The 15,437-nt window shown below is 49.7% G+C and overlaps 2 protein-coding genes across 25 annotated transcripts in view; one reads left to right on the forward strand and one right to left on the reverse strand.

Moving 5' to 3' along the window:
- Nucleotides 1-6,167, forward strand: part of MAPT (microtubule associated protein tau) — a 135,680-nt gene extending 129,513 nt beyond the window's left edge. For all 23 annotated transcript variants that reach the window (XM_033218824.1, XM_033218988.1, XM_033219370.1 and 20 more), the window contains one exon: nucleotides 1,795-6,167. In XM_033218824.1, coding sequence (XP_033074715.1) covers nucleotides 1,795-2,010 — 216 coding nt within the window. In that variant the 3' untranslated portion in view covers nucleotides 2,011-6,167. The remainder of the gene's footprint in view (nucleotides 1-1,794) is intronic.
- A 1,579-nt stretch (nucleotides 6,168-7,746) lies between these two features.
- KANSL1 (KAT8 regulatory NSL complex subunit 1) overlaps nucleotides 7,747-15,437 on the reverse strand; it is a 155,708-nt gene continuing 148,017 nt past the window's right edge. The window contains exons 10-14 of one of the 2 annotated variants that reach the window (XM_033219889.1): nucleotides 12,296-12,417; nucleotides 11,232-11,289; nucleotides 10,911-11,023; nucleotides 9,891-10,143; nucleotides 7,747-9,539 (exon numbers count right to left, since the gene is read on the reverse strand). In XM_033219889.1, coding sequence (XP_033075780.1) covers nucleotides 9,312-9,539; nucleotides 9,891-10,143; nucleotides 10,911-11,023; nucleotides 11,232-11,289; nucleotides 12,296-12,417 — 774 coding nt within the window. In that variant the 3' untranslated portion in view covers nucleotides 7,747-9,311. Of the gene's footprint in view, nucleotides 9,540-9,890; nucleotides 10,144-10,910; nucleotides 11,024-11,231; nucleotides 11,290-12,295; nucleotides 12,421-15,437 lie in introns of both variants that reach the window. The other variant, XM_033219855.1, reaches the window with a different exon arrangement.

The following is a 15,437-nucleotide window of genomic DNA, read 5'->3' on the forward strand; positions in this document are numbered from 1 at the left end:
TTAGCTGGGTGTGGTGGCACACACCTGTAGTCCCAGCTACTCGGGAGGCCGAGGCAGAATTGCTTGATCCCGGGAGGTGGAGGTTGCAGTGAGCTGAGATTGCGCCACTGCACTCCAGCCTAGGTGACAAGAGTGAAACTTTGTCAAAAAAAAAAAAAAAAAAGAAAGAAAAGAAAAGAAAAAGAAAAGACACGAATAGAGAACAATCTGTTTTTCAAAGTAGTGACTGCAAATGAACAAAATATGCATCTAGCTTAAACGGGAGCCTGGTTTTCTCTATGCCCATTCAAGCCTGCTGCAATAGGGTCCTTCATCCTGGACCCATGGACTCCTACAATTATATGGAAAATGGCTGTGTGGGTGTGAGTGTGGGTGGACATGTGCACACATATTTTTGGCTTTACCAGATGCTCAAAGAGCCTAGGACCCAACAAGGGCTGAGAATAACCCTGTCTGCCGCTTCAGGGTCATCAGGAATTACTGGGCGCTGCTCACTTCTCCAGTGAACGCTTTCTGCTTCTGCGTTTCCTGGTATCCTTTGGGGCTCCTGGCTAGGTCATGTGTTTCTCTACTTTCAAAAGGGTTTCAGCCAGGCACGGTGGCATTAGCCTGTAGTCCCAGCTGCTCGGGAGGTTAAGGTGGGAAGATTGTTTGAGCCCAGGAATTTGAGGCCAGCCTGCGCAAGTAGATAGATAGGTAGATGATTGATTGATTGATTGATTGATGTATAACAGATGGATAGATAAGTCGCTAGACAGACTCCATCCTAAATCACCCATCCACCCACCCACACATAAAAAGGCCTTTGTCATGTCATGTTTTGTGGCCCACCTGCCAGTGCTGCCCACAATTGCTGCCCCTCCAAACTCATCAAGTCACTGGCAAACAGGAGGAATGTGTTGTGGCTCATGTCTGGGCATCTGTGGCTCAGGGAGACATCCTTGATCTTCTCCAGCTTCTCCTTCCACATTTTCCTTTGCAATCTGGCAGTATCTATCAAAATAAAATGCGCATGCCTTTTGACCTAAGAGCTCCACTTCTAGGATACACTCACAGGTGTGTGACATGATGTTCATTCAGGGTTATTTTATCTGAGGTTGTTCATACACACCGTTGCCTGTAATCACTAAAGGCGGGAGCAGCCTACGCATCCATCCACAGAGGAGTAGATGCCTTTGGATACATCCGTGGTGACGGAATACTAAGCAGCCTGTGTACATATACACTCACACATGTGTTTGTTTATGTGTGGAATATCTCTACAGGGTACACAAGAAACTTAAAATGATCACTGTCTCTGGGGAGGGTACCTGGGTGCCTGGGAGGCAGCTCAGGGGAGGAGTGGGCACAGGGATTATGAATTGGAAGACAATAAAAACAACAGCTTCTGACCAGGCACAGTGGCTCACACCTGTAATGGCAGCACTCTGAGAGGCCGAGGCGGGCGGATTGCTTTCATCCAGGAGTTCGAGACCACCCTGGGCAACATAGTGAAACCCCGTTTCTATTAAAAATACAAAAAATTAGCCAGATGTGTTGGCATGCACCTGTAATCCCAGCTACCTGGGAGGCTGAGGTGGGAGAATCACCTGAGCCTGGAAGGTTGAGGCTGCAGTGAGGTGAGATTGCAGCACCTCACTCTAGCCTGGGTGATAGAGCAAGACCCTGTCTCAAAAACAAACAGAAAACAGTCCCTGGCACTGGGGGCCAGGCCTGGCAGGGCAGTTGGCAGGGCTGGTCTTTCTCTGGCACTGCATCTCACCCTCCCTCCCTCCCTTCCTCTTCTCCTTGCAGATTGAAACCCACAAGCTGACCTTCCGCGAGAACGCCAAAGCCAAGACAGACCACGGGGCGGAAATCGTGTACAAGTCGCCGGTGGTGTCTGGGGACACGTCTCCACGGCACCTCAGCAATGTCTCCTCCACCGGCAGCATCGACATGGTAGACTCGCCCCAGCTCGCCACGCTAGCCGACGAGGTGTCTGCCTCCCTGGCCAAGCAGGGTTTGTGATCAGGCCCCCGGGGCGGTCAATAATCGTGGAGAGAAGAGAGAGTGAGAGTGTGGAAAAAAAAAGAATAATGACCCGGCCCCGCCCTCTGCCCCCAGCTGCTCCTCGCAGTTCGGTTAATCGGTTCATCACTTAACCTGCTTTTATCGCTCGGCTTTGGCTCGGGACTTCAAAATCAGTGATGGGAATAAGAGCAAATTGCATCTTTCCAAATTGATCGGTGGGCTAATAATAAAATATTTTTTAAAAAACATTCAAAAACATGGCCACACCCAACATTTCCTCGGGCAATTCCTTTTGATTCTTTTTTTTTCCCCCTCCATGTAGAAGAGGGAGAAGGAGAGGCTCTGAAAGCTGCTTAGGGGGGATTGCAAGGGACTGGGGGTGCCCACCGCCTCTGGCCCCGTTGTGGGGGTGTCACAGAGGCAGCGGCAGCAACAAAGGATTTGAAACTTGGTGTGTTTGTGGAGCCACAGGCAGACGATGTCAACCTTGTGTGAGTGTGACAGGTGGGGGTGGGGCGGGAGGCCACGGGGGAGGCCAGGGCGGGGGCTGGGCAGAGGGGAGAGGAAGGATGAGAAGGGGGAGTGGGAGAGGAAGCCACATGCCGGAGAGGAGATGCCCTCCTCCGCGCCACTGGGAGGGCCAAGGCCTCCGCCACCTGCCATGTCTCAGACTGAGCGGCTGCCTGTCCTTGGTGTCCTTGCCCTGCTGCAAGTTGGTGTGCCACCCTCTGCAGGGCAGCCTGTGGGAGAAGGGACGGCGGGTAAGAAGAGAAGGCAAGCTGGCGGGAGGGTGGCACCCTATGGATGACCTCCTTGGAAAGGACTGACCTTGATGTCGGAGGGCACTAGCCTCTTCCTCCCTCCCTGCAGGGTACGGGGCCTGAGCTGAGGGGCTTCCCTCTGCTCCACAGAAACCGTTTTAGTGAGTTCTGAAGGTTGGAACTGCAGCCATGATTTTGGCCACTTTGCAGACCTGGGACTTTAGGGCTAACCAGTTCTCTTTGTAAGGACTTGTGCCTCTTGGGAGACCTCCACCCGTTTCCAAGCCTGGGCCACCGGCATCTCTGGAGCGTGCAGGGGTCTGGGAGGCGGGTCCCGAGCCCCCTGTCCTTCCCACGGCCACTGCAGTCACCCCTGTCTGCCCCACTGTGCTGTTGTCTGCCATGATAACCCAGTCACTGCCTATACCCCTCATCACGTCACAATGTCTGAATTCCCAGCCTCACCACCCCCCTTCTCAGTAGTGACCCTGGTTGGCTGCGGGAGGCACCTACTCCATACTGAGGGTAAAATTAAGGGAAGGTAAAGTCCAGGCACAAGAGTGGGACCCCAGCCTCTCACTCTCAGTTCCACTCATCCAACTGGGTCCCTCACCACGAATCTCATGACCTGATGCGGTTCCCTGCCTCCTCCTCCCATCACAGAGGTGAGCCAGGGCACTGCTCAGCTATGACTCTAGGTGTCTCCCTAGGTGTCTCTGCCTTGTTGACGTAGAGAGAGCCCCTTCCCCCGAGAAGGCCTGGCCCCTTCCTGTGCTGAGCCCGCAGCAGGAGGCTGGGTGTCCTGGTTGTCGGTGACAGCACCAGGATGGGCGGGCAAGGCACCCAGGGCAGGCCCACAGTCCTGCTGTCGCCCACTTCCATGCAAGCTTGTGGCTGCCAGCCTCCCAGCAGCCCAGCCCGCTGCTCAGCTCCACATGCATAGAATCAGCCCTCCACACCCCAAAAAGGGGAACACACCCCCTTCGAAATGGTTCTTCCTCCCCAGTCCCAGCTGGAAGCCATGCTGTCTGTTCTGCTGGAGCAGCTGAATATATACATAGATGTTGCCCTGCCCTCCCCATCTGCACCCTGTTGCGTTGTAGTTGGATTTGTCTGTTTATGCTTGGATTCACCAGAGTGACTATGATAGTGAAAAGAAAAAAAAAAAAAAAAAAAAAAAAGGACGCATGTATCTTGAAATGCTTGTAAAGAGGTTTCTAACCCACCCTCACAAGGTGTCTCTCACCCCCACGCTGGGATGTGTGTGGCCTGTGTGGCGCCGCCCTGCTGGGGCCTCCCAAGGTTTGAAAGGCTTTCCTCAGCATCCAGGACCCAACAGAGACCAGATTCTGGCATCTAAGGAGGCCGTTCAGCTGTGAAGAAGGCCTGAAGCACAGGATTAGGACTGAAGCGATGATGTCTCCTTCCCTACTTCCCCTTGGGGCTCCATGTGTCAGGGCAGAGAGTAGGTCTTGTGGCTGGTCTGGCTTGCGGCACGAGGATGGTTCTCTCTGGTCACAGCCCGAAGTCCCACAGCCGTCCTAAAGGAGGCTTACAACTCCTGCATCACGAAAAAAAGGAAGCCAGCGCCCGCTGGGGGATCTGCAGCTCCCAGAAGCTCCATGAGCCTCAGCCACCCCTCAGACTGGGTTCCTCTCCAAGCTCGCCCTCTGGAGGGGCAGCCCAGCCTCCCACCAAGGGCCCTGCAACCACAGCAGGGATTGGGATGAATTGCCTATCCTGGATCTGCTCCAGAGGCCCGAGCTGCCTGCCTGAGGAAGGATAAGTCGGGAGGCACTGTTCCCAAAGCCTTGACCAGAGCACCTCAGCCCACTGACCTTGCACAAACTCCATCTGCTGACATGAGAAAAGGGAAGCCGCCTTTGCAAAAAAATTGCTGCCTAAAGAAACTCGGCAGCCTCAGGCTCAATTCTGCCACTTCTGGGGTTTGGGTACAGTTAAAGGCAACCCTGGGGGACTTGGCAGTAGAAATCCAGGGCATCCCCTAGGGCTGGCGACTTCGTGTGCAGCTAGAGCTTTGCCCGCAAGAAGTTTCTGGGCCCAGAACTCTCCACCAGGAGGCTCCCTGCTGTTCGCTAAGTCCCAGCAATTCTCATAAGGGATCTGAGAATAAGGAGGAAATGTAGGGTAGAGATTTGGTGGTGGTTAGAGACATGCCCCCCTCATTACTGCCAACAGTTTCGGCTGCATTTTTCACGTACCTCGGTCCCTCTTCCTGAAGTTCTTGTGCCCTGCTCTTCAGCACTGTGGGCCTTATACGGTAGGCTCTGGGATCTCCCCCTTGTGGGGCAGGCTCTTGGGGCCAGCCTAAGATCATGGTTTAGGGTGATCAGTGCTGGCAGATAAATTACAAAGGCACGCTGGCTTGTGACCTCAAATGACAATCCCCCCAGGGCTGGGCACTCCTCCCCTCCCCTCCCTTCTCCCACCTGCAGAGCCAGTGTCCGTGGGTGGGCTAGAGAGGATATGTATGCCGGCTCCTTCAAGCTGTTGACTCACTTTATCACTAGTTCCATTTAAATTGACTTCAATGGTGAGACTGTATCCTGTTTGCTATTGCTTATTGTGCTATGGGGGGAGGGGGGAGGAATGTGTAAGATAGTTAACATGGGTAAAGGGAGATCTTGGGGTGCAGCACTTAAATTGCCTCGTAACCCTTTTCATGATTTCAACCACATTTGCTAAAGGGAGGGAGCAGCCAAGGGGTTAGAGGCCCTTGGGGTTTCTCTTTTCCACTGACAGCCTTTCCCAGGCAGCTGGCTAGTTCCCCATTCCCTCCCCAGCCAGGTGCAGGCGTAGCAATATGGACATCTGGTTGCTTTGGCCTGCTGCCCTCTTTCAGGGGTCCTAAGCCCACAATCATGCCTCCCTAAGACCCTGGCATCCTTCCTTTTAAGCCGTTGGCACCTCTGTGTCATCTCTTACACTGGCTCCAGACACAGCCTATGCTTCTGGTAGCTGAGATCACTCACTTCCCCTCCTCATCTTTGTTGGAGCTCCAAGTAAAGCCACGAGGTCAGGACGAGGGCAGAGGTGATCACCAGCGTGTCCCATCTACAGACCTGTGGCTTCATAAGACTTCTGATTTCTCTTCAGCTTTGAAAAGGGTTACCCTGGGCACTGGCCTAGAGTCTCACCTCCTAATAGACTTAGCCCCATGAGTTTGCCATGTTGAGCAGGACAATTTCTGGCACTTGCAAGTCCCATGATTTCTTCAGTAATTGTGAGGGTGGGGGGAGGGACATGAAATCATCTTAGCTTAGCTTCCTGTCTGTGAATGTCTACATAGTGTATTGTGTGTTTTAACAAATGATTTACACTGACTGTTGCCGTAAAAGTGAATTTGGAAATAAAGTTATTACTCTGATTAAATAAGGTCTCCATTCATGGATTCCAAGGACAAGAAAGTGATACACAATGTCTATTTTTTAAGTTCTCTCCCACTCACCCTTAGAGAATTTAGCCCAGTACAGGAAATGACAGTAAGAGCTGGACATCAGGATTAACAGCTCTCTCTGGGGCCCTGAAGGTGAGAGTTCTCAGACTTGCTCACTTGCAGCTGATTCTCTCATTGTGATGCTGGCAAACCATCCTAGTCCAATTCAAAGGGCAACACAAAGCCCTGTGGCTGACCTCACCATGCAGCACTCAGTCTGCAAGGCCGGTGCCAGTGTATGCAAACCTGAGACGGTTGGGATGAGGATATGGGATCTTTCGTCCCTGGAAATTTAGTCCAGAGGCCCGGGCTTGGAGCAGAACACCAAGCCAATCAGCTTAATGAGTAGCTTAGATTCCTGCTAGGTTTAGAGCTGCCTTCTTCTTTCCTTTGGCACCTTATTATAGATTGAGGAGCATTTCTGCTAAACCAAGATAGGGATACCAGATAGCGTCCTCCTAGCAATGCCACAAAGGAAAACAAAAACAAAACAGTAATCCATCAATATTATTCCTTAGTAACTACGTCCAAGGTCATGATATACTGAATCCTTAGATTGTTTCAAAATACTACTTTTCTTTGATCTTCCTGATGTGTTTGCCACTGCAGGCAGATGTTTAAGTAGAACAGATTTTAACTGAAGCTACAGAAGCAGCAACAGGCCCCAAAAGAGAAGTGCTATCTCAGAAAGCATGGCTTTCAGAGCCACAAGAGACAGCCTCACTGGCTGTTTCAGCTTGACTGCCATGCAAAGAAGCAGAGCAGAGGGAGAACCAGCCCCACCCACTTACTCATCTTGTGTAAAGAAAAGCACCTACCAGCCTAGGCTACATAGTGAGACACTATCTCCACAAAAAACCCACAAAAATTAGCTGGGTATGGTGGCACAAGCCTACAGTCCCAGCTACTGGAGAGGCTCAGGTGGGAGGATCTCTTGAGCCCAGGAGATCCAGGCTGCAGTGAGCCAAGATTGCACCGCTGCACTCCAGCCTGGGCCATCGAGCAAGATCCCATCTCAAAAAATAAAAAAAGAAAAGCATATAACCTTCTCAGAAGAAAGATGCTATAATCTCAGGCAGCAGGCAAGAACCAACCCAGGCTCTATGCAAATTATGTATCTCACTGACCCCCACCAAACCTCAGAAAAATTTAACAGTGAGAAGCAAAATCTCCTTTAAAGAGCAATTTAGAACCGACAGAAAATATCATACAGCTGACTTCACTAGAGAGAAAGTGGATCAACTGCTTTCACTCAACAAAAAGAAAAAGGAGATGATCAATGCAGATCCCCTCACCTCCTGGCAGCCCTTACCCTCAGTGAAAAGCCACCACTATTCTCTCTCTGGTGGCCATCAGATGAACCTGCGGCATTCCCACAAGACAAAATGGAGATTTTCCAAGGTACAGAGCAAGTGAGAGTACCCCAAAGAACGGCGCCAGAGAGCCAGCTCCGAAGCTGCCAACACTACCATACATACACCGTTCATTAAGTCAAGAAAGGCCTGGTACACAGCATTCTGTAACTTTTTTTTTTTATTTTTTTCAATTTTTCCTTCTTTTTTTTTTAAGCACTAGTCTGTGCTTTGCGAACAGAATCAAGACATTAACAAAGATCAGCTTCTCTGAAGAAAAGCATTTCTATAGAACAAAGACAGCTACATGTTTCGCTGCCATTACACAGCTCCAAAGCAGGAAAAGAAAATATTTACAAAATACAATTTTTTTTTCATTTTTTGTTTTTGTTTTTTTTTTTTCAATGCTAAAAGGGTTATTCAGAATTTTCAACCTTATAAATAGAAGAAGCACTTTATGCATAGGGATATGGTGCATTATTGTATTTTTTTTTTTAAAGAAACAATGACAAACCCTTTAACTTGCAAACAGAAAAAAAAAAATCACTAATGTTGAAAATTGTGAAAAAACCCCAACCATTAAGCAGTTGTCTACTATTTTTATACGATTACAAAATGGCCAAAAAAAAAGTCTTCTCCCCCCTCCCCCTTTTTGGTGATGTGATCATACAGGAGACAGGCACAAGGTTAACAGAGAAGGGTGAAGGGGGAACAATGGGAACCACAGCCAGGACCAGACAATGTTCCACAGGCAAGGGGAGCGTGAGAGACCAAGAGGGGAACTAACACCGACAGGGATCTGGATGTGAAGGAAACATGGCAAAGTGAATCAGAGAAAAAAACAAAAACATCACACAGGGAGATGGCTGCTCACTTCCCACAACCCCCCGTTTGCAGGGGAGTGGGAACAGAGGTTAAGTAGCCCTAACCCTACCTTCAGAGATCAGGATAGGTGGTAAAAACATTCCGAGTGGAAGGACGGGTTGTCGGTGTGTACGTGGCATTGAAGAGCGGACAGGGAAGGGTACCAAGGGGCATGATGAGGGGAACCTGAGCAGCCACAGCCAGGTTACTGCAGTTAAAGAGTCAAAACAGAGAAGACCAAATGCAGATGAAACAAAAAATAGGTCTCTAAGTTCTGGGTGAGAAGGGAAAGCTGTTCTGCCGGCTGAGCACTCGGTGAGAGCAGCTGACAGTTACGGCAGAGAGGCTCTGGTGGGGATGTTCCAGCACGAAAAACCAAGGGGGACCCAGCCAGGAGGGCCACAGCTGAGCCAAGCCACAGATGGGAGGGGAGGGGGTAAGAGCCCAGAGCACCCTGCCCCATTCCACCCTAGCTCGAGAAGGCCATGCTCAACTGGAGCCCTCTGCCCGCCAGGCTGTTCTGCCCTGCCCACAGGTGTGAGGGAGGGGGTGGTCATCTAAGATTGGTAAGTCCAGTGATTCAACAGTGCAGAGGATGTGCCAGGACCAGGCCAGAAGGGTCTCATCCTGAACTTCTGTTTGCCAACGGGAGCAAGTGCTCAGGTGTGTGACAAGAAAACATGGAAACAAAAACAAAACAAAAATTAAAACGAGAGAAAAAAATACCAAAGTAGGATCTAAATTCCTTAAGTTCACTAAAAACTGTGAAAATTTCCGGCATATGATGTTTGAATATCAAACGCAGAGATTTCTGAAGCTTTAATGCCAATAGTTAGTAAGTCTGTTTAGATTCTTATCTCCCGCTCATCTGTGAGCTGGGCGCTGAGCTGTGGCTGCTGCCACCAGATGCCGACTCTTGAGGGGGACAGTGGGAGGCGAGGTGGGTGGTGCCTCTGTCTCCCGGCCAGTCTTGCTGCCTGAGGTGCGTCGAGTGCAGCGGGCTGCTCGCTCCTGTGCATCCAGCTGGTCCTCACACTCCGCCTGGGGACTGTGCGCCAGGGGGAAGGTCCGCCGCTCCCAGGGCTGGACAGACTGTAGGTAGACAAGTTGCCCTGTGAGGACCCAGTCCCAGCCAGCCTGCTTCCTACTCCAAGGCCCTGCCATAAACCTTGTGGCCGGAGACTAGGACCAGTCTATCTAGCGTTCCTGGGACAGTCTGGGAACACCCCTCCTAGGGTGTACCCAGACAACTGTATTGATCATTTAGCAATGATAAATATAGTTCCACTGAATGTTGAGGAGGTCAATTTAAGTGCGGCCCTCTGTCCCTTCAAAAAGGGGGAGGGGATGGCTTATGATGTAGGTCCCTCTTCAGCAGGTGCTGTCCCTTCCTGGTTCCATCCCCCAACCATGCCAACCCCACCCAAGGGCTGTGTCCCTTACCTGTTCATCCAGACCCAGCTCTGGCGTGGAACAACGGGTATCCTCACTGGCTAAGTGTCGCGGAGTGTCCCGAGCCACAGGGGTGAGGGGTGCTGAGTGCAGTTCCGGGCTAATGGGGCTCCTAGGGGACTGACCATGAGAGTATTCTGACAAAGAGTGGCTACTGCTGACATCAGGGGAGGCAGGCTGGGGGGTGGAGGGGTTGGCACTGCCCAGCTGGGGGGTTGTCCGGCCGTCTGATGACCTGTAGGACCTGTACACCAAGGAATGCAAATCTGAGTGCCTGGGAAATGTTTGCTTATGGGGGTAAAGGGCATGAAAAAAGCATCCCCACTGGAGGAGTTGAGGCAAACAAAGACCAACAGATTTTCCTTAGGATCCAGCAACTCTCATTTCTTTCCACTACCCTCTGGAGGGGTAGGTATACAACATCTACCATCCCAAGAAAAAAGCACGGCTGAACAACGCAATGGGCGAGTCCATAGCAAAGTGCCTAGTGAATTCAGGAAGTTAGGGAGATTCGTGTAGGCTTTGAAAACTGTAGTCAAAGAAAAAAAAGTAAAATAAGAGTTCGCAAAACTTTGTACTTGAGAATCCCGAGGGTTTCTGCCACTGTTAACAATAAATGGAGACAGGGTAGTGATGGACGTTAAGGGGGGCAGTTTCTTCAAGTGGCATCACAAAGCCACTGTCCAAAGGAAGGTTAACTTGTAGTGAGGCCTTCCAAGCTCCCCTGGTTGAATCACCAAGACCCCCCAACTCTCTTCCAAATGCCACAGATCATGGGAATTCATCAGAATTGAACAGTGACTCCTCAGCAAGGATCTAACACTTGGCTCCTTGTATCTCCACCAGTTCCAACAAACACCAAGGAACTTCTGAGCTCTTTGCCACTGCCAGTAGATGAGTATGATGAGCAACTAAGAGGCAGTAGCAATTCCACAGACTCAAGTAGGGCCCAAACTCCCTGTCCACCACCCTCTCTCCACAGGCCCCGGGGACCCATGCCTGCCCCATCACCTGCTGCCCCGCCGCTGGGGCGGCACACTCGTGGTCCACAGCCACCGTGCCCTCTCCATCTCCTCACATTTGGCATGCAGGGCGGCGAAAGCTGCGTCAGATAGGTCTTCAATCTGCAATAGAGCAGCTTCATCGATCTTGTCTTTTCTCCAGGAGTCCCACCCCATTCTAGGTTCTTCCCGGTAACAAGAGAATACAAGGAGCTTGCACTTGACACCCACAGGTCTTGAGGCCACTTAGGGTGTGTGCACTCGTGTGTGTGTGTGTGTGTGTGCGCATGTGTACACACGTGTTCTTCTAACAGAAGAACCAGGCCATTACCTCCTCATTCTCCTCATCAGGACTCCCCTTCAGAGACTGAAGATCAACCTCCCGCCAGCTGCAAAACCAAGAGTAGACAATCATGAGACGGCAAGCAGGCTACAACCGGGGGCAGGGTCAAAGTGTCCATGCAAGGATGAGAATCCTGCACCCATGGGTGACACTGCTCTCTGCCAGGTAGACTCTGCTCTATCACAGCTCAGTCTCCTTACCCCATCAAGGCCTGTGAAATTGGCCACCTACTCAAACGCCCGCAAAGGCCAGAAATGAGAGAAGCAGCCTATGGTAGGGCTGAGGCTGAGAGACTGTGACAAACTCAAGAAAAGAAACCTGTTTAAAGGGGACCACCACTGTTCAGGACCAGCTGATTGCTCCCATCTGGAAATGCACATCCAGGGTTGCCTAATCTTCTGTTTGGCAACAAAAGCCGGAAACAAAGATTTTTATGTGAAATCCTGCTTTGATGTTGACAACAAATTCAGTACTTTTTTTTTTTGGAGACAGAGTCTCGCTCTGTCGCCCAGGCTGGAGCGCAGTGGCCCACAGTCTCTGCTCACTGTAAGCTCCACCTCCCGGGTTCACGCCATTCTCCTGCCTTAGCCTCCCAAGTAGCTGGGACTACAGGCACCTACCACCACGCCCAGCTAATTTTCTGTATTTTTAGTAGAGATGAGGTTTCACCATGTTAGCCAGGATGGTCTGGATCTCCTGACCTTGTGATCCACCCGCCTCGGCCTCCCAAAGTGCTGGGATTACAGGCGTGAGTCACCGCGCCCCGCCAAATTCAGTATTTTAAAACATACTGTATGTGTTGACAAAACCTGTCTCTAGACCAGTAAGTGAGTGGCCTACCAGGCTGTGACTGCTGGCTCGTTTGGTGTATTCCTATAATGGAATGAGAGAAAACTATATACATAAATAATTTTGTTCTTACCAGATAAGAATTTCTCTTAATGAGAAGACAGAACCAAAGACAAGGGCCCAAGTCTAGGTCAGAAGAGAAGAGGGAAAAAGGGCAATAGCAGGAAGAATGGGGAGAGGGACCAACTATTCTGAGCTTCTACCTGGGAGTAAGGATCTCCTTGTATTGCAGTTTCTCTACGCGAGTTGTTGCAGCAACAGACATTGGGATGACAATGTTGTTAATATCAAATGAGCTCTCTCCCCTTCTCCTCCTAACTGGCTGCTGCTGTAAGATAAAAATTAAGTTTAAAACGGAGGTACAATTTTACAGACATCAAATCATTCATCTAAGACTTAAAGCAGGATCACCAATAACCAGGCATCTGGGTCCTTGGGTTGAAGCTGAGCAGTGACCATAGGAGCTGCTCCCACCTAGGAGTCAGTCTTCAACAGCAAAAACCTTGCAGAGAAATACTAGGTGGTCGTGCGGAGTTATTCCTATTCATAAGTCCCACTGGTCACCCTCTTCCTTCAAGGGCTCATGTGTAAATTTCATAGGGGTGGGTACCTGGGATCTTAACTGTTGGGGTTTCTACTCCATATACACCTCTATTAACCTCCTCTCCTTTTACAATCCTCATTTCCCGCCTTTATCCCCATTTATGACTTGAGACTCATAGTGGCCCCTCCCCAAAAAGCAATGCTTGAAAGCGTATCCTGAAAGATGCCCAAATGATAGGCCGATCTCAATAGATCATCTAACCTTGGTTGTCATGAATGCACCTCCTTCTCGAAGATCTGAACTCTTCAGCTAAATCTGCACCCACCATCTGCTCAGTCTTTATGTGATTTCCCCTCTTTTGATGATTCTTGGGGAAACGTGAGAGCTTTCTAGCTGTATCAAAGGAGATGAATGGAGGGAAACTGAAGAGGAGAACCTGACTATACCTCACATTCCTGGTGAAAGGAAATTTGCTTCTATAGGAAGTTGAGAAGAGCAAACTCTAAGAAAAATAAGACTTCCAAGGATCGAATATCAGAGGCAGAGGTAGGCATCTACAGTAGCTGGGAGACCAGGGAACTAAATGGCTTAAGTCTCTTGGATGGAAGAAAAAGTCTACTACCTGCTGCTGCCCAGACAGTTAATACCCTTATCCTAAAACAGAAACTAGCAACTGAGCTGTGAGAGGCCAGAGTGAAACAGTGGCATAACAAACACGCTGCCATGGCAACAAAACAGCTGGAAAACACCTAAGAGGCTGCATTTACACCTAAACCACTAAGTGTGGTCAGCCCACAGGGAAGGGTTGTTGGTGGAGGAAGAAGTCCCCTACAACTAACCACTCTATCCTCTGTTCCTGGAGGGTGAGATACAATCATCTTAGGACATTCTCAGAGAATGTGAAAAGTCAGCACTTCCCGGGCCAGAGTTTCAGTCACTGTCATTTATAATTTCAGATGACCACAATGCCCTTTTCACTTCAATTTCTTTCTCTATCAAATTACATGACTGTCAGTGACCTCAGAAATTTAGGATATCTGGTTAACCAAAATGGTTAAACAGACTTTTGGGAATCTTGCCTGAGTTCTGTAGCTGAGGATTAGTGATCTCATACCCAGAGACCTCTGCCACTGCCAGATCTCTGCTACAAAATTATACATTCCGGCCGGGCGCGGTGGCTCAAGCCTGTAATCCCAGCACTTTGGGAGGCCGAGACGGGCGGATCACGAGGTCAGGAGATTGAGACCATCCTGGCTAACACGGTGAAACCCCGTCTCTACTAAAAATTACAAAAAACTAGCCGGGCGAGGTGGTGGGCGCCTGTAGTCCCAGCTACTCGGGAGGCTGAGGCGGGAGAATGGCGTAAACCCGGGAGGCGGAGCTTGCAGTGAGCTGAGATCCGGCCACTGCACTCCAGCCTGGGCGACAGAGCGAGACTCCGTCTCAAAAAAAAAAAAAAAAAAAAAAATTATACATTCCACTACAAGAAATGCATCTTTTTTTTTTTTTTTTTGAGACGGAGTCTCGCTCTGTCACCCGGGGCTGGAGTGCAGTGGCCGGATCTCACCTCACTGCAAGCTCCGCCTCCCGGGTTCACGCCATTCTCCCGCCTCAGCCTCCCGAGTAGCTGGGATTACAGGCGCCCGCCACCTCGCCCGGCTAGTTTTTTGTATTTTTTAGTAGAGACGGGGTTTCACCGTGTTAGCCAGGATAGTCTCGATCTCCTGACCTCGTGATCCACCCGTCTCGGCCTCCCAAAGTGCTGGGATTACAGGCTTGAGCCACCGCGCCCGGCCAAGAAATGCATCTTAAGAAAGCCTCAAGAGAGAGAGCCTTCCCAGTATAAATGTGAATAAATGTGAACCTGCTGGCAGAAACAGGTATATACTTTCCCTGAAACTTCTTGGGCTTGTTGTTAGAACGTTCCAGAAAAAGACAGTGGAGCAGGTTGTGGCATGGTTCAACGGGCTCTGTATCTCATCCTCCACCTAGACACGCCCTCAATTCTGTCAGCTACTCATTCGGTGTAAATTAACTAGTATCTCCTATTTAGAGCAAGAGATAGAGAGCAGGTGATGAGAATAAAACTGATTCCCAAACTTGGTTGTATATCAGAAGCAAGATTAAGGAGTATTTAAAAAAAAAAAAAAAAAAGGTTCTAGGACTCCCCCCGCTCTTTTATAAAATCAGAATCTTTTTGTTTGTTTGTTTAAGAGATGAGGTCTCATTGTGCTGCCCAGGCTGGACTCAATCTCCTGGGCCACAATGATCTTCCTGAGTAGCTGGAGCTATAAGCATGCAAGATCACACCCAGCAACAAATCAGATCTTTAGAAGTGTCTGGTTGGTTTGTTTTGTTTTTTAAAGCTGCTGAGGTGATTCTGATGCAGCTACTGGCTTTTGGGAGGCACTGACACAAACACTCCCCCTCCTCCCTACCTTTCTCCAGTGGCCTCTGGCTTCTTTCCCTGATTTCAAGGACAGCTGGCCCTCTGTATCCCTGGGTTCAACCAATTGTGGATTGAAAATATTTTGGGGGGAAAAATTGAGTCTGTACTGAACAGGTACAGATTTTTCTTGTCATTATTCCCTAAACAATACAGCATACTATTTATATAACATTTACACTGCATTAGGTATTATCAGTAATCTGGAGACGATTTTAAGTATATGGGATTTAAAGCATATGCATACATTATATGCAAATACTATGCCATTTTATATTAGGGACGTGAGCAACTATAGATTTTGCTATTTATGGGAGGTCCAGAACCAATTTTCTTTTTTTGAGACAGAATCTCA

Source organism: Trachypithecus francoisi, unplaced genomic scaffold, assembly GCF_009764315.1.
Source record: "Trachypithecus francoisi isolate TF-2019V2 unplaced genomic scaffold, Tfra_2.0 Contig00057_ERROPOS647011, whole genome shotgun sequence".
NCBI classification, from domain to species: Eukaryota; Metazoa; Chordata; class Mammalia; order Primates; family Cercopithecidae; genus Trachypithecus; species Trachypithecus francoisi.